Source organism: Nylanderia fulva, unplaced genomic scaffold, assembly GCF_048542155.1.
Source record: "Nylanderia fulva isolate GAGA-0341 unplaced genomic scaffold, ASM4854215v1 Scaffold48, whole genome shotgun sequence".
Classification (NCBI taxonomy): domain Eukaryota; kingdom Metazoa; phylum Arthropoda; class Insecta; order Hymenoptera; family Formicidae; genus Nylanderia; species Nylanderia fulva.
This window is the reverse complement of record NW_028190565.1, coordinates 1,178,627-1,205,550: the sequence shown is the minus strand read 5'-3', so window position 1 is coordinate 1,205,550 and position 26,924 is coordinate 1,178,627. Positions and strand designations below refer to the sequence as shown.

The 26,924-nt window shown below is 33.8% G+C and overlaps 7 protein-coding genes across 11 annotated transcripts; 3 read left to right on the top strand and 4 right to left on the bottom strand.

Annotated features, from left to right (window-relative positions):
- Window positions 1-172: 172 nt before the first annotated feature.
- On the bottom strand, window positions 173-4,767 carry CkIIalpha (casein kinase II subunit alpha). 4 transcript variants are annotated; one of them, XM_029312731.2, is made up of 8 exons: window positions 4,644-4,767; window positions 3,630-3,861; window positions 3,429-3,540; window positions 3,106-3,318; window positions 1,973-2,167; window positions 1,481-1,832; window positions 1,270-1,363; window positions 173-236 (listed from the first exon to the last, which is right to left on the bottom strand). In XM_029312731.2, exons 2-7 carry the CDS (start codon window positions 3,722-3,724, stop codon window positions 1,278-1,280), a joined length of 1,053 nt encoding a protein of 350 aa, XP_029168564.1. In that variant the 5' UTR covers window positions 3,725-3,861; window positions 4,644-4,767; the 3' UTR covers window positions 173-236; window positions 1,270-1,277. The 4 variants fall into 4 exon arrangements, with proteins under 4 accessions (XP_029168564.1, XP_029168565.1, XP_085342937.1 ...); XM_029312732.2 differs by having other exon boundaries at window positions 3,630-3,783; XM_085486811.1 differs by lacking the exon at window positions 173-236 and having other exon boundaries at window positions 849-1,363; window positions 3,630-3,783; window positions 4,644-4,704.
- Window positions 4,768-5,686: 919 nt separating this feature from the next.
- Window positions 5,687-7,009, bottom strand: veli (L27 and PDZ_signaling domain-containing protein veli). The gene is made up of 5 exons (XM_029312898.2): window positions 6,767-7,009; window positions 6,631-6,672; window positions 6,443-6,555; window positions 6,102-6,347; window positions 5,687-6,018 (listed from the first exon to the last, which is right to left on the bottom strand). The coding sequence occupies exons 1-5, from the start codon at window positions 6,801-6,803 to the stop codon at window positions 5,860-5,862; spliced, it is 597 nt and encodes a 198-aa protein (XP_029168731.1). The 5' UTR covers window positions 6,804-7,009; the 3' UTR covers window positions 5,687-5,859.
- A 2,935-nt stretch (window positions 7,010-9,944) lies between these two features.
- On the top strand, window positions 9,945-13,731 carry Hex110 (hexamerin 110). The gene is made up of 7 exons (XM_029312897.2): window positions 9,945-10,069; window positions 10,384-11,003; window positions 11,125-11,555; window positions 11,635-12,194; window positions 12,274-12,410; window positions 12,500-12,782; window positions 12,861-13,731. Exons 1-7 carry the CDS (start codon window positions 9,985-9,987, stop codon window positions 13,580-13,582), a joined length of 2,838 nt encoding a protein of 945 aa, XP_029168730.2. The 5' UTR covers window positions 9,945-9,984; the 3' UTR covers window positions 13,583-13,731.
- Window positions 10,681-14,910, bottom strand: TpnC25D (Troponin C at 25D). Its single transcript, XM_029312899.2, has 3 exons — window positions 14,795-14,910; window positions 14,028-14,451; window positions 10,681-13,955 (listed from the first exon to the last, which is right to left on the bottom strand). The coding sequence occupies exons 1-3, from the start codon at window positions 14,795-14,797 to the stop codon at window positions 13,927-13,929; spliced, it is 456 nt and encodes a 151-aa protein (XP_029168732.1). The 5' UTR covers window positions 14,798-14,910; the 3' UTR covers window positions 10,681-13,926.
- Window positions 14,911-16,186: 1,276 nt separating this feature from the next.
- On the bottom strand, window positions 16,187-19,367 carry LOC146721421 (uncharacterized). Of its 2 annotated transcripts, XR_014925672.1 has the most exons (3): window positions 18,925-18,988; window positions 18,357-18,521; window positions 17,646-17,711 (listed from the first exon to the last, which is right to left on the bottom strand). XR_014925672.1 is itself a non-coding variant. In XM_085486852.1 (2 exons), the coding sequence occupies exons 1-2, from the start codon at window positions 19,091-19,093 to the stop codon at window positions 17,260-17,262; spliced, it is 621 nt and encodes a 206-aa protein (XP_085342978.1). In that variant the 5' UTR covers window positions 19,094-19,367; the 3' UTR covers window positions 16,187-17,259. The 2 variants fall into 2 exon arrangements, 1 of the variants encoding a protein (XP_085342978.1); XM_085486852.1 differs by lacking the exon at window positions 18,357-18,521 and having other exon boundaries at window positions 16,187-17,711; window positions 18,925-19,367.
- A 202-nt stretch (window positions 19,368-19,569) lies between these two features.
- Dus2 (Dihydrouridine synthase 2) lies at window positions 19,570-22,088 on the top strand. Its single transcript, XM_029312644.2, has 6 exons — window positions 19,570-19,767; window positions 19,838-20,094; window positions 20,556-21,069; window positions 21,142-21,387; window positions 21,466-21,810; window positions 21,879-22,088. Exons 2-6 carry the CDS (start codon window positions 19,908-19,910, stop codon window positions 21,988-21,990), a joined length of 1,404 nt encoding a protein of 467 aa, XP_029168477.2. The 5' UTR covers window positions 19,570-19,767; window positions 19,838-19,907; the 3' UTR covers window positions 21,991-22,088.
- Window positions 22,089-22,207: 119 nt separating this feature from the next.
- hay (ATP-dependent DNA helicase hay) lies at window positions 22,208-26,300 on the top strand. The gene is made up of 15 exons (XM_085486829.1): window positions 22,208-22,412; window positions 22,621-22,826; window positions 22,938-23,048; window positions 23,137-23,286; window positions 23,362-23,535; window positions 23,623-23,814; window positions 23,905-24,002; window positions 24,079-24,185; window positions 24,277-24,573; window positions 24,658-24,926; window positions 25,010-25,174; window positions 25,261-25,447; window positions 25,523-25,671; window positions 25,769-25,885; window positions 26,012-26,300. The coding sequence occupies exons 1-15, from the start codon at window positions 22,379-22,381 to the stop codon at window positions 26,138-26,140; spliced, it is 2,385 nt and encodes a 794-aa protein (XP_085342955.1). The 5' UTR covers window positions 22,208-22,378; the 3' UTR covers window positions 26,141-26,300.
- The last annotated feature ends 624 nt before the right edge of the window (window positions 26,301-26,924 follow it).

The window sequence follows — 26,924 nt, the reverse complement described above, 5'->3', positions numbered from 1 at the left end:
GAATGATTTTCGTATGGAGAAGAATATACTTGGCAATACGAAATATCTGCTGCTGCATTGCAATATTTTGTGGTAGATTGAAAATCGGGTTGTTGAAATTCAGAATTGCTGAACTTATAAGATTACTTGAGGCAGTTCTTCTGAAAGGGTCAAACACCCGCTTCCAATTTCTTCCATGCTTTCCAATCCGTTTGTCCCATGAATCGATACAGTGGTCATTGTTACGCCACGATGATCTGTAATAATCTCCTAGTTAAAAAATCACTTTGATACGAGACCTTTTACTAATATCAATGTGTCGCACAATCTATGTCAACATGTAAGATGTCTCTCTCTATCATTTTGTTTCATTTCAAGACAGATAGAAAAATATCACGAATCGTTCATTATTCGAAAGTATCCGTTTACATATGTCTTCTCCATTCGGCGTTACAAATGTTTCGAAACACATATTTTGATTGACTTATTGAGACAAAGAAATATTTATCCCTCATTTTTTCTAGATTCGGCCAATCAAACAATTCGAATCAATTTTGTAATGCAGAGTGAAGTGCACCTTATTGTAACATTAAATGTATTTTTCATTATAAAAACTATATTATATGTTCAAATAATTGCTACAATTATCTTTTAATTTATTAGAAGGAAAGCAATAGATATATATAGGACGGTACAAAAACCGGCACAAAAAAACGAGGATCTAGAAGCTTACTAAGAGTAGAATTATGTGCCATTTATATAAAATATATATGTATATAATTATTGCTTGAATGTCACACGCTTATATATTCATTACGGTCGATTGTTAACATGTAAGACGAGCTAATATAACAAATGAACAATGTATGTGTATGTGTAATCAATATTTTCTATTTATAATAATGTATTTACAACTTACATTTTCCTTTTACCTTAATTAAATACAAGTTATTTCAATGTAAAGTGCAAACAACATTCGCGATTACATCTATCTGAATGCAATTTTACGCATAAAAATTTATACAGGCGAATGTAACTGCTTCGTAAGATATATTATTATAAATCTGTTGTGACGATAAGGGTATAAAATGCTAAAAGTAATAATTTTTGAAAAAAAGAAGAAAAAAACGAAAAAGATACATACTTAAGAGAACACAATTCTTGATGAAATAAGAGAAACATATTTTACAGTATTAAATTTTTAATGTCCAATATATATATAAGTTAACTATATTATAATTATGTCAATTAGAGTATAGAGTTAGAGGTAGATTAAAGTGGTGACATTACCTGGGCCGCTACTCACCTACAGGCACTGAGCCTGTCATGGGAGTAGGTGATGATGACACCATGGTCAATCGACCTTGTTCTTTTACTATGGGATCTAGGAAAAAAAAAGAAAATGATTAGACAGAAAGATACACTCTATCATTGACGATTTTACAGTGTATAATATGCAAAAATAACAGAAAAAATTATATATATGTATATATATGCTTACAAAAATAAGGATGTTCCATTGCTTCGCGCGCAGTTAATCTCTCATAATGGTCATAGCGTAAGAGTTTATCAAGAAAATCCAAGCTTTCGGGCGATACTAGATGTTGATTTTCCGAATGTACAAAACGTTCCCAACGTTTACGCGAATGTCGACCTAGGATGTCGTTGAAACGAGGATCTAATTCAATGTGATACTTGTCAAGATATTCAAATAATTCCTCAGTCCCAAGAACTTTTGCAATTCGAACTAATTGGTCATAGTTATCATGTCCATGAAAGAACGGTTCTTTCCTAAATATCATACTTGCGAGCATACAACCCAACGACCACATATCTAATGAATAGTCGTACATCTGTAAGACATCGAAAAATATTTCTCATTAACTTATATATATATAGTATCTGCAATTTGAATACATATATATGAACTTATTAATTCTTTTTTCCTCTCCATCTCTTTCCCCTTTCACATTTTCTATGCTGCAATACTTACTTGATAATCTACAAGTAGTTCCGGACCTTTGAAATAACGGGATGCTACTCGTACATTGTATTCTTGACCAGGATGATAAAATTCTGCTAATCCCCAGTCGATTAATCGTAATTTTCGATTTTCATGGTCTATCATAACATTGTGCGGTTTCACATCCCTGTGCATAATTCCCATACTGTGACAATAATCTAGCGCCTGTACAGAAACGAAACAAAAAACATATTAATTATAAAATATTATCTCTGTATTTGCGATTAGACGATGCAACGGACGTAAACGAACGTACTATTACGAGATATTACTGAGAACTTTAGATTGACAAGTCTAAAATAAAAAAAAATTGCTAAAACTTTAAACAAATTTCTAACAAGATAAAATACCTAACAGAATGAAAAGGAAGTTTCTCTCACATATTTATCTTTGCTTTAATAGAATGAAATCAAGATGCATGAATTTTTTGTTTGATCCATCAATGGTCCAAAGAAAGAACAAAACGTTCAAATTAAGATTTTAAGAAAGTTTGTTGAACATAGTTCTTATTAACGAATTTCCTACCTAAATTTCGTATTTATATACCAGAGCTTTTTCATTTTTTATTACAAACTCTTCAAATTATTCCATATTGTAAAGAGAAAATAAACAAGATAAATACAAAACCATTAGAGATATTTACATACCAGTTTTTCAATTTATATTAATGTAACTATAATTTTTTAGCTATTAATATCTCAAATATTTTCATAGAAGAAACGTAAATGGCAATAATAAAATTGATAATTATAAAAACAAAAAGATAAAAAGAGAAGGAAAAGCATTGTACAGAAGCTATTGAGAACTGAAAAATCCATAAACAAATTACTAATTATTAGAAAGATAAAACATGTATAATAGTCTTCCTTTTCATTCAAAATAGTAATATCTTCCAAAATGCAGAAATGCTGCATAAAAAATAAAGCTAAGCAATAAAATTGAATTTATAATCCTAATAATAATGAGAAAGATAAAAACGGTATCTTTGAGGTTTCCCTGGAACCTATAATATATATATATATACACCTACATCTATCAAAACAATAATCTCGAAGGTTCACGATGGATATTTAGTTCCATTGCACTTATAACAATACACGCACTTTTAATAATTCGTAGAGGTAGTATCTTATGTCGTAGTCAGTTAGCGTCTGGTATAATTGCTTGAAATCAGTGTTGTTGACATGTTCAAAAATCAATGCTGGTGTCCTTGAAACTGGATCTTTGACAACTGCTTGGAGTGTAATTATGTTGGTCCCACCTTTAAGATTTTCTAAAATTTTTATTTCCCTTTTTATTTTCTTCTTTTTTACAGGCTATAACAAATAAAAAATATAATTAGTTAGTATTATACATTTTCACTTTTAGCTGTTTTGTATAAAATACTTATCAAATGTAATACAATATATAAATTATTGTTTATTACCTTCAATATTTTTACGACACATTTTTCATTGTTTGTAACATTTATGGCCTCAAATACTTCGCTATATTTACCCCTGCCTAATTTTCTTACTAATTGGTAATCATCTTGTTGTCTAGATCAGAAAATATAAAAATAAGTGCAACAGGTTATAATATAATATCGTTATAATAGCAATAATACTTGATGCGTGATAAAGCTTACCCCCAATCGACAACATAAGATTCATAATCCCAGTATTCTCTTGGTTTATGTGAATTTACATCGGCATAGACTCGCGCTCTACTAGGTAAAGCCATTCTCTCAGAAGTATTATTATCGATAAGCGTCTTGTTGATTGATATACTGTCTCGACTGTCTGATCCAAACTTACAGCTATTAATGACTTTGTTTCCTCTGCTCACCCAACTACGTACATGTGAGAACAGTAATAAACCTAAACAATTTGTATAATTTTAATTGAGAGCAAATTTGTATCTCTATACAAGTATATAAAGTAGGATAATATATTTCAATGATAAATCAACTAAAAAGATAAGAGACCATTTGAGATAACATCATTTTTTTATTGTTCTAATATGTACATTGATGGATTGTGAAGCACAGAGTTTGGAGTTTATACAGATAGATGAATTATATCAGAGATTTATCAGAATGATGTATTGTAATATGTATATATATCTTTACTCCAAAAATTTGTGAAAAATAGAGACGTGTCTATATTTGAGAAACCTTGAAAAGATTTGAATCTCCAAACATAATTATTATAAAAGTTGCTTGTGATTAAAAAAACTGCGAAATAAATTTCAAAATCCATAAAAAATGTCCAAGGAAGATAGAAGCAGATAGGAGAAAAATCTACAATTAGAAATATAAAACCGAGTCATTAGTAATTGTAATAAAAAGAGAGACAGAGATAGAAAAGGAGAAAGCACGTTATTTTATTTTCCTTTATCGATTGTAACGCTCAGATATATCCAACGCGTGCAGCGAGTTGTCAGAATTATTCGTGAGAAAAAATCGTAGGCGTAAGGACGGAATTCCTTTCGCAAATGTGCCACGATCCGAGGCACGTCTTAACAAGATTACCTGGCTACCGGCCGAACCGAACGAAAAGCACGCACATGCAAGAGGTACAAGGCACGTACACACATGTACCCCAGTAAATCACACGCCATCACGATCGAGCAAACCGATGTAGGCGTATTTTCGACTCACCTAGAGCATTCCGAGCCCGAATCTTGATCGGATTAAATACGATGGATTCTTCAATTCGTTGCGAATGCACGAATCTTAGTCTCGGAGTAGCTGAGGCCGCGCAAACGCGTGAAACTACGGATTTTTGAGGGCGGCCGGCTTCTCAAACGAGCGAGGTGCAAGATGGCAGCCGGCAACCCGCCGCAAACCTCCGCACTCTAGAACGGAAACCGCCTACGTGATGTTTCGCCAAGAGCGACGAGAACCGCAGCGACATCTTTACGTCGTTCCGTCAAGCTGCCGATTCCGATAGAGAACCTTTCATCACTCTTTCATCCAAAATCAAAAATTATTATTTTTTTTATTTTTTTATTATTTATTTATCATTTATTAATTATTTATTGATTAAAGGGTCTCTAGCAATTCAATATCGAAGCTCGACGCTCATTTTCAACATATGGCGTAACTATAAATAAAATAAAGATAGCAATTTTCGTCATTTTTAATCATACATTTTTTAACGCTAAAAACGAGAGTCGAGTGTCGTTTCAATGAGAAGCCATAAACGTATAAAATACATGGATCCAAGCATACAGAATGCACGATATATGTAAAGCTGGAAGCCATTTTTGATACGTCATTTCGATAATATACCTTGATCCCTTGATCATCACGCTAAGAGGAAAGATGAAAAAATCCTCTTTCCCTCTTCCTCTTTCTCTCTTTTATATATTTATAGAAAAAGCATAGAGAAGGACACACTTATTTTAGATATATAAGCTATATAAAAACGCAGCATACGGAGTTATTTGATGTCAACGAATACAACAGGAAATAGACATTTCTTGTCTTTTTGCGCATGCGCTAAAATTATTTTCTCTCGTTTTTTTGTGCTGTTTCAAAATTTTGATAATTTTGAACTGTATTATTTCTGCACTATCATGAAACTAATAATTTGCACATATACAAAGAAACAAAGAGATATGCTTATTTATTTAACAAAAATCCTCCAAAAAGAAATTAGTTACTCTACAAAACTTGAATAAAGAAATGTAAAGAATACATAGATAATAGATAACATTTATTGATATGAATAAGAATATAAATACAGTTACCAGAATGCTGTAAGCCAGCTAAACTATGATTATGAGCATAAATATAGTTGAAATATATGAATATTATAATTTGATATAATTGGCATTTAACAATAATAATATATTGCAATTTTTTAATATATTTATTGCATGTGTTGACGTCTACGAGCAGCTCTCTGTTTATCGAAACGTAACTCCATTTCTTCTAAGACACGTGGAGTATACCGCACTACCAATTTTACAGAATTTTGTGCCTGCTTTAATAATTCTACTGCTTTTTCATGATTTTCTCCTTCGACACACTGAAACAAATGTTATCTTTGTTATAAAAAAAATTTTATCTCTAATGTTTAAAAAAAAAAAGGAAGTACAAATTTCTACTAACCACTCCGTTAACAGATAAAAGTTGATCTCCGCGTTTTAAACCACCATGTCTATCAGCAACACCACCAGGAATAATGCGAGATATATATATCGGCGAATTCTGTTCTTTACCTCCCATTACATTAAACCCAAGTCCTTCTTCCGTTTTTGGCAATTCAACTACACGTGGATGAGCATGACCCTCACTGGCTGCGAAAGCAGCAACGGTTGCTTTTGCTGTTGCAGATGCACGTACATCTTGTGAACCCTGATGAAACAATTTTTAACGATTGTAATTATAACTATAAAACAAGAAATATCTGTCAATTTTAAACGACAGTTATTTATTGCCTATAATCTTACCTGAATATCGACAGTTTCATATACATGCTCGTATACTTCTCGCACTGCACTAAGAAAATCACTTTGTAACACTTTTTGTAATGCTGCCAATTTTGTCGTAGGAACTTCACCTCCTGAATAAAAAATATTATAAAGCCAGGTATTATATTAATGAATATATGAAAGAATTTATTGTTTAAATTGCTCACCTTTCTGTAATTTATCTAACAATTCTATAGATCTTTTGACGTCTGAAAAAAAAAAAAACAAAAAAGATAAAATATAATAATTGATGAAAAATGTCATATAATTCATTTGCGTTAATTGAATCTGATAAAAACTTACCTCTTGCTAAAGTAAGAGGCTCGCCCATAGTTGCCATATTTTTTTGTTTATTACACGATAATCAATGTAATTTTTTTCTCAATTATATCTCGATACGTGCATACGTATCGAGCGAAAATCTTTAAACACAATGTATTTATTTGCAATTATAAAATTACATTCAAGTAGCCTTGAATACTCTTTTGCTCCAGAATGGTCGGACTGGATCAATGTTTGTTTTCACCATTCAATGTCTCAAATAAAGTTTAAGGGTCTATTCCCAAACAAACTTGCATCCGTTTGCATCGGAGATTAAATGCGCGATTGGCTGATTTTTTTTATATCTGAATACGCCCTAAGGTACTGAAGTTGTCGCAGTTTGCACGATACATCGTATCTAGATATTCATGCATTCATGACACAGAAGAAAAGAACTCTGAAACAAGGATCAAGGATCGATTCATCAAATGCAACTTACATATGATAAATGTAACTTACATCACGAAATGCAATACTTCAGCTTCAGGGGAGAGAAAGATAAGAGAGAGAAAGAGAGAAAAATGAATGTATACATTAAATATGGTAAAAAATTAATATATTTATAAATAATATTACTATATATGAATCGCCATGTATTGTGTGTGTGTGTGTCTATATATATATATATATATATATTTATATTGGAGAACTTGGCAATTTTTTTCAATTTTGAACAATTTATTTATTATGTCGATGTTTTTGTATGCATGTGTATATATATATATATATAACGGCGCATATCTCAGAAATTTACGACTATATCATAATTCAAAAATAATTATAACAAATGTTTTTCATATGTAAATAAGTATCCTGCTAGAGCAGCCAAAAATTTATTATGAGAACAAATTTTGCTAAGTATATAGCTGCTATAAATTTATTATTAGCAAGAATATTTTACTATATAGCACATAAATTAATTTATATATATATAGCTTATTTTATTTTTTCAACTATATAATATATCGATAAAATGATAACGAAGCTATTATAATAACAAATGTATTAATATATACATATATATATATATATATAATAGCAGTAAATTAATGGTAAAATATAGCTATTTAAAATTTAAATAATAATTTTAATATTTTTAATATTTAATTCTTAATTTATATATATATATATATATATATATATATTTTTTTTTTTTAAGAATAATTAAGTGAACTATTTTATGCATTATGTTGTTATACAAGAATTCACCAGAATGGATCCTTTCGTTCATGGAAGAATAATATATTTATTATATCATCTAAATAAAAAAATAATAATTATTTATTTGAAACGCGTTAATAAAAAAATAACTATAATGACTTTTACATATACATAAAAATATTTGTGAATACTTTTTTATATCTTGTATGATGTTTGCGTCTAGCAAACATCTTACTGATATATTTTATGATGGAAAAATACAATCCGCTACTTGAGAAGTAAATAACATACTGATAAATTTACTGTGATAAAATACATACATTTTATTTTTACACATACATTTTATTTATATAAAAATTGTTAGATTCTTTTATTATATAACACATTCTAGATGACAATTATTATTTTTAACATATATTTGTACCCAGATAGCCACAGTAATTATTATGACATCATTTTGATGTCAAAATGCATCATTTGCCATCAAAATGATGCATTTTGATGTCATAATAATTACTGTGGCTATCTGGGTATGTGTATGTACATACATATATTACTATATAGAAATGTGTGTATATATATAATTACTTGCAAGACAAAATATCCATTATATTTATTAAAAAAAGAAATAAGAGAGAATAAAGGTAAATACATCACTCGTTGAGCATTATTGCCTGTTTATACAATTTTTAAAGATATTTAAAATTAAACAATTTTTAATAAATAAAATATTTTATAATTATAATTTTGTTATATAATAAATTATCTGTTTTTAATTATTACTTATTTTCTACATATACAAATCTATATTAATTTTACAATATGTTATATTCTCTATTATATCTTTTATATTATAATAATATAAATATTATATAATAAATGACAAAATTTGAAATACCGCTTTTCTTCTTTCTCGAATTTCTTGAAATATATATATCGACTAGAGCATTTCTAATTTAAAAAATTTATACATATTTATAAAGAATTTAAAATGTTTTAATCAAAGATACGCGAATTACATAAGAACATATGAGATAATGGCCAATTATCAAGCCTCGACGAATAGAAGTTTGAAGCACAAATAAGTCAAACGCATAACAACTACACGTTTGTTAAATTGTATAATTTACTACAGAAATTATTTAGACAAATCCTAGTAATTAATTAATATTTATTTGTTTCTTTATCATTAATGGAAGTAAAAGATTTTATTCTCTCATCGTATATTTTAAAAAGAATTCACGGTATCCCTTATTTGTGTACTTTGTTACTTTGTACATGTTATTTATATTTTTTATATCGATGCAGTTATTTATTCAATAATATTGTGTTATTCAGTTAAAAATAAATCAATTTTGTAATATATAAATATATAATTGATTTACGAGATCTACAAAGATCGACTTTACAATCAAGTTTATTCGCATATTTTATCTATTATTATAATCAAAAGTGATATGAAGCCCACCCAGCCATAAAGAAAAGAAGAAGATAATCAAAAGATAAAAAGAGATGAGAGAAATCAATTTCTTATACTTGGAATTATTCTTGTATAAAATACTCTCGCGTTCTGCATTTGATTGCATCATCAAAATGACATCATATTTAAAGGGACGAAACTACTGAGCAGTAAACTTTTATTTTTGACGCAAAATCGATATTTGTATAAAAATATGGCAATATTAAAGTAGGTAATAAAATATGAGTGACAAAGCAATAAAATATAATTATAAAATGAATTAAATAAGAAATACGAGAACGAAGACGTTATATATGAAACTTTAATTCCGTAACTGATGATGCAATTTGGTCTTGCTTCGCGCCGGAGGAATGATTATCATTTGGTTTAACCTTTGATTAGCTTCGACGGATTCGAATCCGAAATAGCAGGGGGTATCGCACGTAAACAGATGGACTCTTACACGGCGATGGGTCAACCGGGTCGTTACCGATAATGTCTTTGTCCGATACGATTTTGGTATATAAGACTCGCATTGCTCGGTGAACAGCATGCGGCAGACGGCATTGACAGCATCACAATGAGGTGCGCGATCGTTCTACTGGCTCTAGCAGCTTTTGGGGCGGCTCTGCCCTATCAGCAGCAACAGCAGAAGCAACGTGCTGGTAAGTCATTGTCACTTTACTTTCTTCCTCTTTCTTATTTGGTTTTCGTCCGAGCGATTCTTATTCAAATATTCTTCAAAATACCATTTATTAATGTCCCAGACAGCACCAGGTTTAAATTGGTGCATAAGACATCATCTTTATGAGAAATCTTAAAAACAACTTAAAGACGTCTTATTCAATTTTGGACATGGTGCGATCAGGAGTTGCGCTCTCTTAATTAAATTTTAATATTTGTCTAAAAGATGACACATCGTTGTATGCCGATGTCCACATAGAATGTATAATCGATCATTTTTCTTTTTTTTTTTAAGCTGATCAAGATCTTCTGCAGAAGCAGCAACACGTTATCCAGCTATTGCAACAGATTCCCCAAGAAATCCCGAGCGAACATCTGCAGAACCTTGGCACTACCTATGATATCCAGGGCAATTGGCAACAGTATGAAAATCCGATCCTTGTCAAGTACTATGCAGGTGCTGTGCAGGCCGGTCTAGTACAACCGAAAGGCACTGCTTTTTCCAGCAGCGTTAGTCAACTTCGCAAGGAGGTCGCGCTTCTCTATAGAATTTTATTAGGTGCCAAAAATTATCAGACATTTTTGGCAACCGCTGCTTGGGCCCGCGTTCACGTTAACGAAGGACAATTCGTCAAGGCTTTCATCTCAGCTGTTCTGCAACACCCAGAGACCCAGGGTGTCATTCTGCCGCCTCTTTATGAAATTATTCCTCAGTCTTATTTCGATGCTAGGATCATCCAAGAAGTTCAAAATGTTGTTGCACAAGGCGTTGTTGAACAAAGCCCCGTTGTTATTCCCGTGAACTATTCCTCCAATTTGCTCAACGGTGAACATCAGCTTTCCTACTTTACGCAAGACATCGGCCTTTCCAACTACTACACCTTCGTTAATCTCGCTGGATCCTTATTGCAACAGGTACGCGTGTTTTAAACAAATATTTATTTGAAACTTTTACTCGCATAAAAAATGAGAAAAATGTATTAGTCTTACTGATGTGTCTATTCGCATGCCCGATATATTATAAATATAATTTTAGTATAATGGACAGCAACAGCAAACACCGGTGCAGTATCAAAACGTTCAGAATCAGGAAAGTCAAATAGGCCAGGGATCTCTCTACTATTACCTTCACCGACAACTACTGGCCCATTACGAGCTGAACCGTCTCGCAAACGGACTTGGCCCGATTCAAAACACCGATTACATCAACGTAAACGCGCCGTACCAACCGCATCTCCGACACATCAACGGACTCGAATTTCCTTCACGTCCCTGGAATCTTCAGCTCAGTCCTCACAAGAATGAGCTTATCAAGACTGTTAAGAAAATCGAACAAAGATTGATTGAAGCTATTGAGTCTGGCCATGTCATCACTCCGCAAGGTGCTTTCCTCTCCCTCTATCAGCCGCAAGGTTTGAACATTCTTGGACAACTTATCCAAGGAACGGGCAAGAGCGTTAACCCAAGGTTAATCTTCTATTCTATTAATCGCTTGATTATATCCAACAATGTTATATGATACTTATGATGATGTTTTTTACTACAGGTACTATGGTAATCTTCAAGCAGCCGCGCGTCAACTCCTTGGTAACGCCCCTGAAGTACAGAACATCTACGACTACACTCCTTCTGTTCTGGAATTGGGAAATACCGCCGTTCAAGACCCAGCTTTCTATCAGCTTTACAAAAAAGTCATCCAATTGTTCCATCAATATCAGGACTCTCTGCCCGCATACCAGTACAACGATGTCGTTTTATCCGGCGTTAGCATCCAAAACGTCCAGATTAGCCCACTTGAGACTTTCTTCAACGATTACTACGTTGATCTGGATAGCGTAAGCGCTCAACAGCAAACTGGTCCGCAACAAGTCCAACAACAGCAACAACAGCAACAGCAACAACAGCAACAGCAAGAAATCAAGGGACATTTGAAGAGATTAGATCATACACCATACGAGTACAAGATCACTGTTCAGAGCGAGCAGAACGTTCCCGGTGCCGTCGTCCGCGTCTACTTGGGACCGAAATACGACTATCAGGGCAAGCCCATCAGCATCTCTCAACATAGACAGCAATTCGTCGAACTCGATCAATTTACAACCGACCGTATGTTTTCGATTGCAAGATTATCTCGTCAATTTGTCTTCTTAATCAAACAGATTAAAACTGTTTCTTCGTTTTACAGTTCAACAAGGACAGAACGTCATTGTCAGGAATTCTCAACAGGCGCCAAGCCATAGCTTCGATTACCCATCTGTTCAAGAAATCAAGCAAAGCGTCAACAACGCTATCCACGCTCAGCAACCATACTACATCACCGAGGTGATTATTTTTCTCCTGTATAAATAATTCACAATTATATGATTATTTCGATGAGTATAACGCGAAATTAAACATTAATATTTTTTCAGCCGCAACAACTCTTTGGTTTCCCGGCTAGATTGGCTCTTCCTAAAGGTCAACAGGGTCAAGGATTCCCAGTTCAATTCTTTGTTGTAATTTCTCAGCCAGGACAACAAAGCCCCTCTTATGGACCAGTAATCCCGCAACAATTCCAAACGTACCAACAAAATGAATATCAAGTAGTTGGCACCGAGGAATACCAACAGGTTCAACATCAAAATATCAAGGGTCTGCAGCAAACTGTGGAAGTTGTGCCTGAAGTTCTGCCAATCAATCAGCAAATAAATCAAGGTACCTTATCGATGCCACAAAGACAAAATTGTTCGTTATTAAATAGCACCAAAAGACTGAGTCATTTCTTCCTTACAGCTGTAAGGAACCATTATGCCAATCTCTACACCCAACAACACGGACACTATCCGTACACGCATACTCAATATCAAGTCGGCCAGGGACAAGTACAAGGACAAGAACAAAACGTTGGCCCGTGGGTACAAAGCCAATGGGTGCATGGATCGTGGCAACAACAGTCCCAAAACGTCCAAGAACAACAGCAATGGAGTCAATCTCAAGGCATCCACCAGGGACAACAGTACAGCGGAGTCCACCATGTAGTGCCAACTGGTGTACAAGATACACAACAAAACAACCAAGGCGTACAAGGAGTACAGCAGAACGTACAAGGTGTACAAGGAGTAACGCAAAACGTACAAGAATTACAAGGTCTGCAAAATGTTGGTGGCATTCAGTCTGGAATTCATGGTAAATACCAAACTACCTACCAAGGACAGAGCCAACAGCAGCAAGGATACGGTGCAGGACACATTGGTAGGGGACAATATCACGCTGGCGGTTTCCAAGGTATCTTCAGTCAAGGACAAAAGATACAAGACAGTTCTGTCCACCAATACTACCAGAATAAGCACATCTCCCAAATTATTGGTGGTGCTATTTCTCTCGACGGTAAGCCCCTCGGCTATCCGTTTGACAGACCCTTGAGCACTAGCGCTCTTTCCGTACCTAATTTACATGTACAAACGGTCTACATTCATCATAAAGGCCAACCTACCAACGAAGTGAACAATCAGTGAAAAATGTTCCTATAAATCAGACTTAATAGATGCGACATTGTCATCTGTAACGATGATGTTTAAACAAGAGCATTTTTTTTTTATTTTTTCAATGTCAAAAAATATTTCTTGATATAGCAAATGCAATTAATAAATTGCCCTAAAACGCAGATATCTAGATATTTACTCGTACACAATTCTCTCTGTCTCTTTCATACATACCTCCTTACATTTCCTATCGATTTCATGCTCTCTTACAACTATAAGGATTAATTAACGATAAAAATAGAATAATTACTTTTACGAAAAAATATTATTAAGTTTATTGCCTTTTTAGCGATTGTGCAATCCGTCGTTGTTCGCGATCATTCTCCAGTCATCATCTCCATAAATTCTGCAAACGGATCAAACGTCCATCACAATCCAAACGATAAATCATTTCTGTCGTATGATATATTATACACACCGTCAAAGTCCACTGTACCGGAGCCGTCCGTATCGATCTCTGCGATTATTCCATCAAGGTCAGAGCTGGTGAGTTTATCGTCGAGTGCTGCCAAAATCTCTTTCAAGGTAGCCGTAGTAATGTATCCGTTGCCTTCACGGTCGTATAATCGAAACGCCTCTTTCAGTTCCTCCTGCATCGCTTCAGCATCTTCCTCTTCAAGAAATCGACCGGCAATTTTGCAAAAACCGTCGAAATTCACCTTGCCAGAGCCCTCGGGATCATTTTCCTCGATTAAAGAATTTAATTCGCCATCATCGAATAGTTGCCCCATTGTGTTTAGTATTGTCGAGATCTTCATGGTTTCGATGAAACCGCTTTTCGTTGTATCGAACATTTGGAATGCTTTACGCATTACGGCCACTTTTTGATCCTGTTCTTCCTCCTGTTGAGTGTGTATGTCGGTATAGAAAACTTTTTATCTCTTCAAGTGTTACCCGATGTATCATATTGCTCTTATTTATAATCGAAGAAAAAAGGCCGCAAGGGCGCGCACGCCAAGATTTAAAATATCAGCATTTCTTTGCGAAGAGATTCTTAAATAACATTTTTTATTCTCCGAAGAGTAGGAAAAATATCTTCTCTCTTATAAATAGAACTGGTAACGTTTCAAATATCGTTGATCGAATAATATGTGCGACACTCTTACAGCCTTTTTTGCAAGTCGAATCTTAAAAAATTGCACTATTTTTTTTTCTTTAAGGAATAAAGTGTCTTTATCTTCTTACCATGGCGATTAATAAGGGGACTTTTTACGCCGTATTAGGGAAACCGTGAGCGTACGAACGCGGCGGACGACGGACACTTGAAGAGAATCGCTTCTTCCGTCCCGGTATAAAGACTTCCTCTCCGTCATCGGCTAAACCAGCTAGAAAGTCGGTGGACGCAAAAATAGAGCGCAACGCCGACGAAAAATGAAATATATTATAAATGAGTACCTACGCCTCTTCACGCCGTTTCATGCGAAGGTCGATGCATAATATCAGCTTCGATGCGATTGACAGAGATATTTTCGTTGAAGAGAAAATCGAGTTCATCGAGCGCTTTATGAAGCACATTTTTAGAATATTCAGAAAAATATCTATTTTATATAAGTGTATATAGACTTTTTCTTTACTATATACTCTCTCATCTACGTTTATAGAACAAAATTATTAATATCAGAGTATGTTAAAAACTTCAATTATAAAAGAGTTAAAATTAATAGCACCGATAGTTTACATTATTTTCAAGTTTGCCTAAGAAATGGTACATATAGAAAAGATATGTGTAAGATTTGGCAAGTATTTATAGTGTTTGAATAAATTTATATATTACATACACACGAGAACCAAAACAGAAAGAGAGAGAATATAATATTATTATAAATAATATTAAAGTGGCTATCGCTATAATTAGTTATGTAGTTTTTTTGACATTAATTAATTATATATTAGTTTTGATAGAAAAAAAAACTAAAATAAACAGGATGAATTGAAAATATTCGCACGTGCGCACCTCTGATAAAAATAAAAATTGTGCCCTCGTTATGACATGTGCGCGCGATCCATTCCATATAATCGTTTATTGGGTGATACTCCAAGTTCTTGAAATAGGGCAACGTATTACCGTTCTTAGGTCGCTGCCTACGCGTTCCGTGGCTGCAAACCGTTACAACATGCCTAGCATGCAGCTAGAATGATGTAAAAATATATCGTGGGCTATTTCTCCTGACGCGAACGATTCATCATCTTCCCGCGCATTTTCCAGTCGGAGGGAAAAAATAGGTCAGAGGTATTCTTTCCGATGGTTCTCTTCATTCCTAAGGTTCTTATTAATCGCGAATAACTGGAAAAAGATTCATGTGTTGTACAATATAAAGAGGTAAATTGTGCTCGTCTCTATTATAACGATATTATCGTGGCCTTCCCACTACTGAATATATATATATATATATATATATATATATAACAAAATGTACTGCGTTAAATAATCTTATTGGAAATATCTTTTACTATATTTTAAGAATTTACTACATTGGTAGAGGTAGAAATATTAAATTAGAGACAAGTTTGCGGAGAATAACAGTCACTTAACGTACGTGGACGTGTTAGTATTAATAAATAAATGACACAGTCAAGTTTGTATGTAGAAAAATTTTACATTTATAAGACGTGATACATTTCTCTGATAAACTTGTAGCAAAATCTTATGGAAAGAAATTATCATTATTTTATATCACTTATCAAAATATTATCAGGTAAAAATGTTTCGTTAGTAAATCGTAGATAAATTGTAGTACACAAGTCTTAAAATTGGAGCGTTTCCCTGTCAGAGAATTGTGCTTTGATGGCGCTATTATCCATTACTGAATTAGATATAATCTTAACAATTCTAATAACATATTATCAGATAAAAATATTATTATCCTTACTGTACCTAAGCAATAAATTATTCAAACAAATTGTTTCATATATGCAAACGCAGAATATAAATCTCCATCAGCCTCTATTAGTTATGAAAACATCGTATTTTATGGCCGTTGTGTGTATTATACACATACATATATATCTATAATATTTAAATAGGCCGGCGATTAAATATTTTCCTTTTTATGCAAGTTTTACGTAGATAAAAAAATTGATTACATAAGTTAGATCGACAAATATATTATGCATTTAATTCTTGTCATTTCAAAGAATATTCAGTAATTCGAGTTATTTTTTTATATTGACTATGTCAGAAAATTCTGCGCTATTTTTTTTGCTAGAACAATTTAGTAACATTAGAATATATTAAACGGTTTTCTAAAAAAGAGTATTAATTTTTTTGGCTGTGCATAAAAAAAAAAAAAAAAAAAAACCGACAATTTTTATACATATTATACAAATTGTAATTGACATATCTTACTTTGAAAATCGGCAGTATTTTTTGCAATGCACATAAATGTATGAAAATTCGTAAACATTTACTTTGACTTGATGAAAATAATGCTATCACTAGGAGATATTATGCCATCTGTAAATCTATATTTATAGAACAATAGTTGAAAGATTATTGTAACTGTGGCACAGATTCTTTAGGCCATTTCTGAGAATTGACATATCAAATATATATCTTTGTATCAAATATAATCAAACAATTTGTTAAATATCAAAAGACAACTGCTTTGAATAGACGATAAAGTCAATTCAAAGTTAAACTCTTATAATTCTTACAATTCCTGCAACGTCGATACTGTAAAGACCTCGACAAAGCATATACAATATTGCATCAAGTCAGTGTACGGTATGCTATATCGATAACAAAATTCTTCCACGAAGAAACGTTCAAACGTATAGGAAGCAACCAAACTAATGACATTATAATTGCCGTTTTGTAAACCAAGTATCATTATCGGCAATATTTGTAATATGATAGTGATATTAGTTAGAAAACGGAGCTTTCTAATTTCTTTTTCCTTCTGTTTTATCGCTAATGGAAAAAATATTGGTATTGTACCAAGAAATAGTAAGAGCATACGTATCTTTTCGTCTATTTGATATGCACTCAATATACCAGAAGTCAGCAATGCCAAGGGAACAATTTCAATGACATTGGAAAACCAATCGTAAAAGCTTCGAAAATATTTCGCTGTAGGTGTCGACGACGAAGTAAACGGAACTCCTGAAAATATTAAAATTATATGATAAAGAAATAAATGTAGGATTAATATACAATCGTGTTAAGTTAAATAGGCATTGAAAGGATACAAGATTCAATGTTATAACTGTGCTGTAGTTTGTAGAAAAACAGTGTATGAAACAAACGTAATTTGATCACATGACCATACCATAAATTATTAGATTGCCTCATTGACTGTGTTGGAACATGTAAGAAATAATAACTATGTACAAAATAATATACAAGAAAAAAAAGAAATAGTGCTGGCTAAAACTCACGTTAGATATGAAAAACTTTTATGTGAAATGTTATATGTGCCATGAATATATGTGCTTAAACATTCCAACAAAGGTGCACGTAAAAGCTTATAGACTGAATGCTTGTGTGTATACAATATTTTAATATTGCGTATTGCTTCAAATAAGATTGAATATCGTTGAAAGCATTAAAGACGAAAAAAAGTGTGCAAAAGTCTGAACAAAATTTGTAAAACTATAAAATGATATAAAATAGCTATAAAATACAATTGCTAGTAATTTGGCCATGATTAAATAATTTATAGGAATCTCAAAGATACAATTAAAATACATTTTTTAACAATGATTCCTCACTTGTTCCAACTGTAGGAAATAATTTGTAACAAATTACCGTAAATCCTTAATTCGTTGATAAATGGAAAATACATCTTCTTCTTCCATTCTTGATTTAGACACAAAAATTAATGTGTGGCCATGTGTCATATTGTATCAATCGCTCTTCGCTGTGACCCCCTTCCCCCCAAAGTTATGACATGGAATCTTAGATGGTCCATACCTACAAGTTATTAAGCTTTGAACGAATAGGATAGCGATTGAAAAAGGCAGATTATGAAAAAATGTGCAATACACACAATATGCTACCAAATCATTAGGTTATAAAAGATGTTTGTGTAAAGATGTAATATATATATATATATAATATATATATAATATATATATAATATATATACAATATATATATAATATATATATTAAATTAAATTAATTATTTAGAGAAGAAATTATTCGAAGAAACACAGAAATGCGAGGGAGGTGGTTAAAAATAAATAAGCTGAAAATAACAAATAAAAAAATAAAAAAAATTGTTTAAAGTAGACGAAATTGATGTATTTGCGTTTTGATAGAAATAAGATTTTTGCTTCCAGAAAAAGGAGTGTATACTCATAAGCGCGTCTTACCGAATCTGAAGATTCCCAGGATCGAATGCATGAAGAGAATTCGAAAGGCACGCAGAGACCACGTAGTCGGCGAGGCCTTTGCCCGATAGGGCTCGGCGAGATGCCTCATGCATATCGCGGTCACCAACAATTTCACGAAATGCGCCACGACGCTGCTCGCGTTTACCATGATGATCACCGTTTCGTTGCGTCTCGCTGGCCTAATCGAGGACGGATCGAATTTTCCATTCGAACCCTTGTCACTATTTTTTTCTTTTTTTTTCTTTTTTGTAAGTTCTCTAGTTTAATCGCGAATAAAAGCGGGCACGTGTGCTAAACAAAATGTCATTGTTAAAATGGCAAACCAATTCCACGACGTCGCGAATTATTCTGGAAAAGGTGCATGAAACCATAGAAAGAATGAAAACGCCGCATACACAACTACGCACTTTACCTAACTTGACTAGAAATTTAAACCAGTCTACGCATTCTGGCGCATTCAAAAATCCTATTCGCGGGACAAAGTGACGTTTAATCTGACCAATCGGCGCGAAGAAGCAACGATTTCTTTCTTCTGATTGGGTAGGATTTTCGAACGCACCCTTGTGGACATATATATAGTAAAGAATGAAATTGGCGGTGAATGAAGAAAGTTGACAAGTGTCAAGGTTGTGTGCGCGCGCACACATACATTCACATGGTTTTAACCTCTCTACTTCGAAAAAAGAAAACAAGATACCAGAAGATTAAAAGTTATAAAAATTTCCTTGATCTTCGTTTTTAATAAAGCAACAAGTTTTTCATAAAACAATTGTGCACCGGCGTCCCATGCAAGGTTTTGTCCGATATGACAGAGTAAATCGAGTAAGTAAACAAGGAAAACATTAATTTGGATAGTCAAAGTTTCTCTTATTAATACTACACATATATATAGGTCCACGTGGATGAATTGACATATGGAAATATCTGCATGAATTGCTGCGATCCATCGTCCTCGTGATAAAATGGAAAAGGAGTCGATCACGGTTTCAAGAGCGAGACTCAAATATGACAACAAACTCATTTTGGCACCTATGGTGCGTATCGGAACGCTTCCAATGCGTTTACTCGCTCTGGATTACGGTGCGGACATAGTTTACACCGAGGAGCTGATCGATAGAAAATTGCTTCGTTCGATTCGTCGCGAGAATGGTAAAATGCATTCTTTTCTGCTCAACAACTGGAAATAATATGCAAAAGTTTGTTACGTATTAAACTCTCACATAGTTGTTCATTTGGCTTCAATTTTATACAGTCAAATAAAATGACATTTCTTGAAAAAGCCAAATTGCATTTCTTCTATAATTATATTTCTTAATTTTTATATTTCGTCTAATTTTAATAAGATCTTTATTATTTAACTTAATTGTAATTTAATTTTATTAGGTTAATATTTATTAATTTTATTAGGTTAATATTTATTTTATTTTATTAGGAAAAGAAATAATATAGTAGATAGGGAGAGAGAGAGAGAGCAATAAGTGGAATGGATGGATGAATTGTGTCCCTTTTTTGGCGAGAAGCTGATATAAACTTTACATATATATAATAAAATCTTTGTTCCCTGATTTAATTTGTCTTTAGAATCTTATTTATTGTTATTCGATTCACAGATGTCCTGGGCACAATCGATTACATCGACAAGACTGATGGTACCGTAGTGTTTCGAACTTGTCCTCGAGAACTAGAGCACGTAGTTCTTCAAATTGGTACGTCAGATCCTTCAAGAGCTGCCGAAGTCGCTCGTATGGTGGAAAAGGATGTTGCCGGGATAGATATTAACATGGGCTGTCCAAAGAAATTTTCAATGCTCGGAGGAATGGGCGCCTCTCTTCTCAACGATCCACAAAAGGCAACCAGTATTCTGCAAAAACTAATTAAAACTGTAACGATACCAATTACGTGTAAAATACGTGTTTTGCCTAATCTGGAAGAGACTCTCCGACTTTGTGATATTCTCACTTCTACTGGTATTGAAGCTATTGCCGTACATGGTCGCACAATTGAGGAGAGACCGCAACATCCCAATCGAAATCATGTTCTCAAGCAGATTTCGGAGAGGCTCTCGATACCAGTTATTGCGAATGGTGGCTCCAAAGATATTCAACGTCATTCCGACATATTTAGGTAATATTTTGGCATATCAATCAAATATCCATCAACTTTCAACCAAGAGTCTTACTCGATCTGTTTCTGTAGGTTTAAAGAGGAAACAGGTTGTAGCAGTGTGATGCTCGCTCGCGCAGCTGAATGGAACTGCTCGATATTTCGTAAAGATGGTCTGCTACCAATGGAAAGTGTCATAAAATCATATTTAGAGTACGCAGTTGATTATGACAATTCACCTTCCAATACGAAATATTGCGTACAGAATATTCTACGGGAACTTCAGGAATCTCCTCTAGGGAGAAAGTTTCTCGATTCGCAAACGTTGGAACAAATATGGTGAGTGGATTGGATATCAAATATATTCTTTTCTTTTTCTTTGCTGTCTCTATTTTTGCTTAAAAACATGTTTTTCAGTGAAGTATGGGGATTGGGTGACTATTGCCGATCCAAAAATAAGGAATTTCGAGAAAAGGGTTTGTTAGGTCGATTTCAAGTAATGCCAGTAATGCTCGACAAAGATACAAAGGACAATAATTTTTCTCAGAAAAGAAAAATTTATGAAGACAGCGATGTTTCTCTGATGCGTTGTGCTTTTTTGAGAAACAGCTACACGACAGACTCTGAACTGCCAAAGACCAGATTACTCAAGTGGACCAAGGAAAATCGTAAAAAAATGCCAGTATACAATACTCGGCAAGAAGATAAACTTTTTTGTTCTATAGTTACTGTCGATGGTAGAAAGTATGGTTCCTCCTTCTGGTAAGTTATATATTTAAAAAGAAACTTCTTTTGTTTTTACTTTTTCATTTAATGTTTTCTCTTTTCAGGGAAAAAAATAAAAAATGGGCTGAACAAGGCGCCGCTTTAGTAGGTCTCTATTTCTTAGGAGTGATCGATGAGGAAAGTCTTTCAGCAAGTGGTAACATCATTTCACGATGATATCTCAGGATTTGTTCTATCCTATACATCCAAAAATGCTTGGATGCATACATGTAAATATTCTTTCTGTAAATAAATTTTGACTTTTTATTAAGAAATTTATTATATATATTGTCATTAAAAATGTATTAATATAGAGCAGAGATTCAAATTAGAATCCTATAGTCTCAGTTCTTTATTCTACCGTAAGATTTCCGAACACACCCATGTTAAAACGACGAGATATGTTGAGGCTATGTGTCAGACCTCAAATCTCCATAGATTCGTGTGGATTTGTGTTCGATCTTTGTTATGTCCCTTTTGATAACATTGATCGACAACATTCACAAGGAAAATTAGCATAACGTAATCGTAACCGAGATTTATTTAATTACGCTATCTTTCAATAATGGGTCCGCCAAAGCGAATTAAGAAAGATAACAGTAAGTGTAATCCATGTTTGTCCATAGGTTATCTTTCGTTACAAATTGAATTTTTATATTAGAGCCTATTTGTTTTGTTATTTTTTTCCCCGAATTCACTTCTTTTTCTCTATATTTTTTTGATAATTTAATTATATTTTATTGTACAAAAATAATTATACTTTACATCCCGTTTGCATTTACTAATACTATGTTTATTAAAATAAAGGTAAATTGAAAAAGCGCAAAGACGATTACGATAAATACAACGACGATGATTCGATAGACAGTAATGAAGCAGATGGTGTGCCAGATGCGGCAAAGAATGATGTGGAAAAGCAAGATGAGGGTGCTCTTGAAGATGAGTTTGGAGCGAAAGATTATCGTTTGCAAATGACTTTAAAGCCAGATTGCGCATCTAGACCATTATGGGTGGTAAGACTAAAATTTTACACAAATTTAGTGAAAGAGTTGAATTTATTTTGTAAAGAAATGTTTCAAGTCGCACATAAAATAAGCATTAACAGGCTATGCATTTTTTTATAGGCACCAAATGGACACATCTTTTTGGAATCCTTTTCTCCTGTGTATAAACATGCTCATGATTTCTTAATAGCTATATCGGAACCTGTATGCCGGCCAGAATTTATTCACGAAGTATGAATAAAAAAATTTTAATCGACAGCAAATAAAATATTATTAGAGAGAGGAAGGGATATATGTGATGCAATTTTTTTCTTTTCAGTACAAACTGACTGCGTATTCGCTCTATGCTGCAGTTAGCGTGGGCCTGCAAACGCAAGATATAATAGAATATTTAAAGAGATTAAGTAAAACCAGTATTCCTGATGGCATAATAGAGTTTATAAAACTGTGTACATTATCCTATGGAAAAGTAAGGAAAGATAATTTTAATAAGTTTATTTAATGTTGAGAAACAAACGAGATAAAATATTAAACATTTTCACAGGTCAAATTAGTTTTAAAACATAATAAATATTTTATCGAATCACCATTTCCCGAAGTGCTGCAAAAGTTACTAAAGGATCCAGTTATTCAAGAATGTCGATTGAGGAAGATTATGGAAGATACAGAGACCGATGATATTGTCACGAGTGTTCAAACTAAAACAAAAGTTCCACAGGTCTGTAGAAATAGAGATGTGCTAATTATGAATTGAATAGTTTCTAATACGGTAATAAAATACTTATTTCTATGTATTGGATTACAGTTTGGAGCAAAAGCCCTCACAAATACTCCAGCTCCTAGTAAAACAACTTCAGAGACTGAACCTGATCAAATAATAGCAGAAACAGCTACCATTCCAGAAGATATAACTGCTTTTTATGACAAAATTGATAAAGATGATGAAGATGAAGATGAAGATCAAGAATTAAAGACAGTTAGTTTTGAGGTGAATCAGGTATGTATCTATGTTTTAAAATATTTTATTTTATATATATATATATATAAAGTACATCTTAAAAATCGTATATGTTGTCATCTTTTAAAGGAAAAAATTGAAGTTATACAAAAACGTTGCATTGAACTCGAGCATCCTTTATTAGCAGAATACGATTTCCGTAATGACAGTGTAAATCCAGACATAAAGTAAGTAATATTTATAAAAAACATTATGATTCGTTCCTTGGCAAAAATTAAAAACACTTTGTAATTTGTATTTTAGCATTGACTTGAAACCATCAGCTGTATTGAGGCCTTACCAAGAAAAGAGTTTGCGGAAAATGTTTGGTAATGGACGAGCTAGATCCGGAGTAATAGTTTTACCCTGTGGTAAGTGGGTTGATAATACTTTTAGCCATATTGAATATATAAGATAATCCCTCAGAAAATGAGAATTTTTAATCTATTATTCTAAATGTAGGCGCTGGTAAAAGTTTAGTTGGAGTGACGGCCTGCTGTACTGTACGTAAACGCGCTTTAGTATTATGCAACTCTGGTGTATCCGTAGAACAGTGGAAACAGCAATTTAAAATGTGGTCCACCGCTGACGATTCAATGATTTGCCGATTTACTAGCGAAGCAAAGGATAAATTTATGGGTTGTGGCATATTGATAACCACATATTCTATGATTACGCACACTCAAAAACGTTCCTGGGACGCCGAAAACACGATGCGTTGGCTTCAAGAACAGGAATGGGGTATTATGGTTTTGGATGGTAAATCTTTCATTATTCGTATTATTTCAAACAAAAAGTAACACTGTGATTTCTACATATAATAATTGTAATATTTATTTTTAGAGGTACACACTATTCCTGCCAAAATGTTTCGCAGAGTATTAACGATTGTTCAGTCTCACTGCAAGTTGGGTTTAACGGCGACACTTTTGCGGGAGGACGACAAAATTGCTGATTTAAATTTTTTGATCGGCCCTAAATTATACGAGGCTAACTGGTTAGAATTGCAAAAGAGAGGATTTATCGCAAGGGTGCAATGTGCAGAAGTTTGGTGCCCCATGACGCCAGAGTTTTACAGAGAGTATCTTAGCTGCAAGATGAGCAGAAAACTGGTTAGAGACATAATTTATCATTACTATTATATTTTTTACGATCTCTTATAATTCTTTTATGTATCTTCTCTTAATAATTTCAGTTGCTGTACGTGATGAATCCAAATAAATTTCGTTGCTGTCAATATTTAATTCGATATCACGAAAGACGTGGCGATAAAACAATTGTCTTTTCCGACAATGTGTTTGCATTGAAACACTATGCTGTGAAAATGAATAAACCGTACATTTACGGTCCTACCATTCAGGTAAGTCGTAAGCACGCGATGATTTTTAAGACGTGTAAAATTATTACTTTGCAAGCAAAGTATCATCTTTTTTTCACCACTTTTAGAGCGAAAGAATACACATTTTGCAAAACTTTAAATTTAACATGAAAGTGAACACGATATTTGTCAGTAAAGTGGCAGATACTTCTTTCGATTTACCAGAGGCTAACGTCTTGATCCAAATTTCATCCCACGGCGGATCTAGAAGACAAGAAGCACAACGATTAGGACGTATTCTTAGAGCTAAAAAAGGTATAGAGAATTTGCTCGTCTATCGAACGTCGAGTTATCGTAATTGAAAATGTATTGTTATATTGTAATTTGTAGGAGCAATTGCGGAAGAGTACAACGCATTCTTTTACACGCTCGTATCCCAAGATACGATGGAAATGAATTACTCGAGGAAGCGTCAACGGTTTCTCGTAAATCAAGGATATGCCTACAAAGTTATCACTAAACTCGCAGGCATGGATGAGGTGAGGCTACAGTCGACAAGACAATTATGTGTGCTTCTAAAGTATTTGCACTCTTATTTAAGGATACGCTAATGAGACGTAATTTTGCTTTAAATAGGAGCCGGATCTAATGTACGGGAACCGAGAAGAACAAGGTCAATTGTTGCAGCAAGTTTTAACAGCCAGCGACACAGATGCGGATGAAGAAAGAATACCTAACGAAGGACCCAGACCGGTGAGTACAACGTCGAGTGTAGAATGAATAGATTGGATTTCGTGAAACTGTTAAAATAATGAAATTAGAAACACGCATATGTATTAAAATGTGTGTAGGTACTAAAGTAGTAAAATTTGTTTGTAGATTATACGTAAAACTGGTACTATGACATCAATGTCGGGAGCGGATGACGCGGTCTATTACGAGTGCAAGAAAGGTCCTGGCTCGTCGACGGCAAATAAGCATCCTCTTTTTAAGAAGTTCAGGACATGAGTCTCTTAGCAGAAATTGGAAATATATTTATACCCTATTACCACGACATTTAACTGTATTATTTACATATCGCTCTCGTAATAATAGTAACAAAACAAATGTGTGATAAAATAATAATATAAATGCCAAGGCAAATACATAATAATTATGAACAGCGTCATCTGACAATTGAGAAACTAAATCTGCCCGCCCGCATCGAATTACGCGATATTATTGGACGAAGGCCCACCAATAAAAACGTCTGGTCTCGAAGAGGGTGACGCCCTCTCTCTCTCTCGTTCCGCGATCCTCGGTATTTCAGTATTTCGCTCTCTATTTCTCCGATATAAAAATAGAAACGGCATCACCCTCTTGGCAGCTATCTCCCTCGACTCGAGGTCGTCTGCTTTGTAGACTTTTCGATACGTTGTTACGCATGTAGTCGAATGGCTGCTCGTTGGACATGCACGCGTGAGTCATCCGTGACGAAATAAAAGTTCGGTTCTCCTGGCACGCATGCACGAACGAAGAAGAGACGGCGGCGGGGAGAGAAAAAAAGAGGAGAGACAGAGAGAGTCGACGCGTCACTGCGCGCGTCACGTTCCGATGGAGTGGGGAGAAGTTCGTTTCGGGGCGAGACGTTCCGCTTTTCCGTGCGCGAGGCTTGGGTCCCTTTCGCTTTCCATCGCTCGATTCGCGCGACACCCGACACCCAGGAACGGGGAACAGCACGCACGCGGATGAACACCGGAGAGATCGCAGCGGTGCGATAGTGTCGAGAGAGGAAAGCGTCAATGCCACGAGC

Excerpts from the sequence above, each read along its gene's own strand:
- Dus2 (XM_029312644.2), top strand. The coding sequence starts at position 19,908 with ATGGAAAAGGAGTCGATCACGGTTTCAAGAGCGAGACTCAAATATGAC. Across the intron at positions 20,095-20,555 it reads TTCGATTCGTCGCGAGAATG|ATGTCCTGGGCACAATCGAT; the intron begins GTAAAATGCATT and ends TTCGATTCACAG. Across the intron at positions 21,388-21,465 it reads CAAACGTTGGAACAAATATG|TGAAGTATGGGGATTGGGTG; the intron begins GTGAGTGGATTG and ends CATGTTTTTCAG.
- LOC146721421 (XM_085486852.1), bottom strand. The coding sequence starts at position 19,093 with ATGGTAAACGCGAGCAGCGTCGTGGCGCATTTCGTGAAATTGTTGGTG. Across the intron at positions 17,712-18,924 it reads CCTGGGAATCTTCAGATTCG|GAGTTCCGTTTACTTCGTCG; the intron begins GTAAGACGCGCT and ends TAATATTTTCAG.
- CkIIalpha (XM_085486812.1), bottom strand. The coding sequence starts at position 4,603 with ATGGCGTGTGATTTACTGGGGTACATGTGTGTACGTGCCTTGTACCTC. Across the intron at positions 3,541-3,629 it reads TCTTATGTTGTCGATTGGGG|ACAACAAGATGATTACCAAT; the intron begins GTAAGCTTTATC and ends TTTCTGATCTAG. Across the intron at positions 2,168-3,105 it reads ACCTCTACGAATTATTAAAA|GCGCTAGATTATTGTCACAG; the intron begins GTGCGTGTATTG and ends GTTTCTGTACAG.
- TpnC25D (XM_029312899.2), bottom strand. Across the intron at positions 13,956-14,027 it reads CGGTACAGTGGACTTTGACG|AATTTATGGAGATGATGACT; the intron begins GTGTGTATAATA and ends ATCCGTTTGCAG.
- hay (XM_085486829.1), top strand. The coding sequence starts at position 22,379 with ATGGGTCCGCCAAAGCGAATTAAGAAAGATAACA. Across the intron at positions 23,536-23,622 it reads CTAAAACAAAAGTTCCACAG|TTTGGAGCAAAAGCCCTCAC; the intron begins GTCTGTAGAAAT and ends ATTGGATTACAG. Across the intron at positions 25,175-25,260 it reads TTTACGGTCCTACCATTCAG|AGCGAAAGAATACACATTTT; the intron begins GTAAGTCGTAAG and ends CACCACTTTTAG.
- Hex110 (XM_029312897.2), top strand. The coding sequence starts at position 9,985 with ATGAGGTGCGCGATCGTTCTACTGGCTCTAGCAGCTTTTGGGGCGGCT. Across the intron at positions 11,556-11,634 it reads GGCAAGAGCGTTAACCCAAG|GTACTATGGTAATCTTCAAG; the intron begins GTTAATCTTCTA and ends TTTTTACTACAG. Across the intron at positions 12,195-12,273 it reads CGATCAATTTACAACCGACC|TTCAACAAGGACAGAACGTC; the intron begins GTATGTTTTCGA and ends TTCGTTTTACAG.
- veli (XM_029312898.2), bottom strand. The coding sequence starts at position 6,803 with ATGGCAACTATGGGCGAGCCTCTTACTTTAGCAAGAG. Across the intron at positions 6,673-6,766 it reads GCCTCTTACTTTAGCAAGAG|ACGTCAAAAGATCTATAGAA; the intron begins GTAAGTTTTTAT and ends TTTTTTTTTCAG. Across the intron at positions 6,019-6,101 it reads TTTTATCTGTTAACGGAGTG|TGTGTCGAAGGAGAAAATCA; the intron begins GTTAGTAGAAAT and ends CATTTGTTTCAG.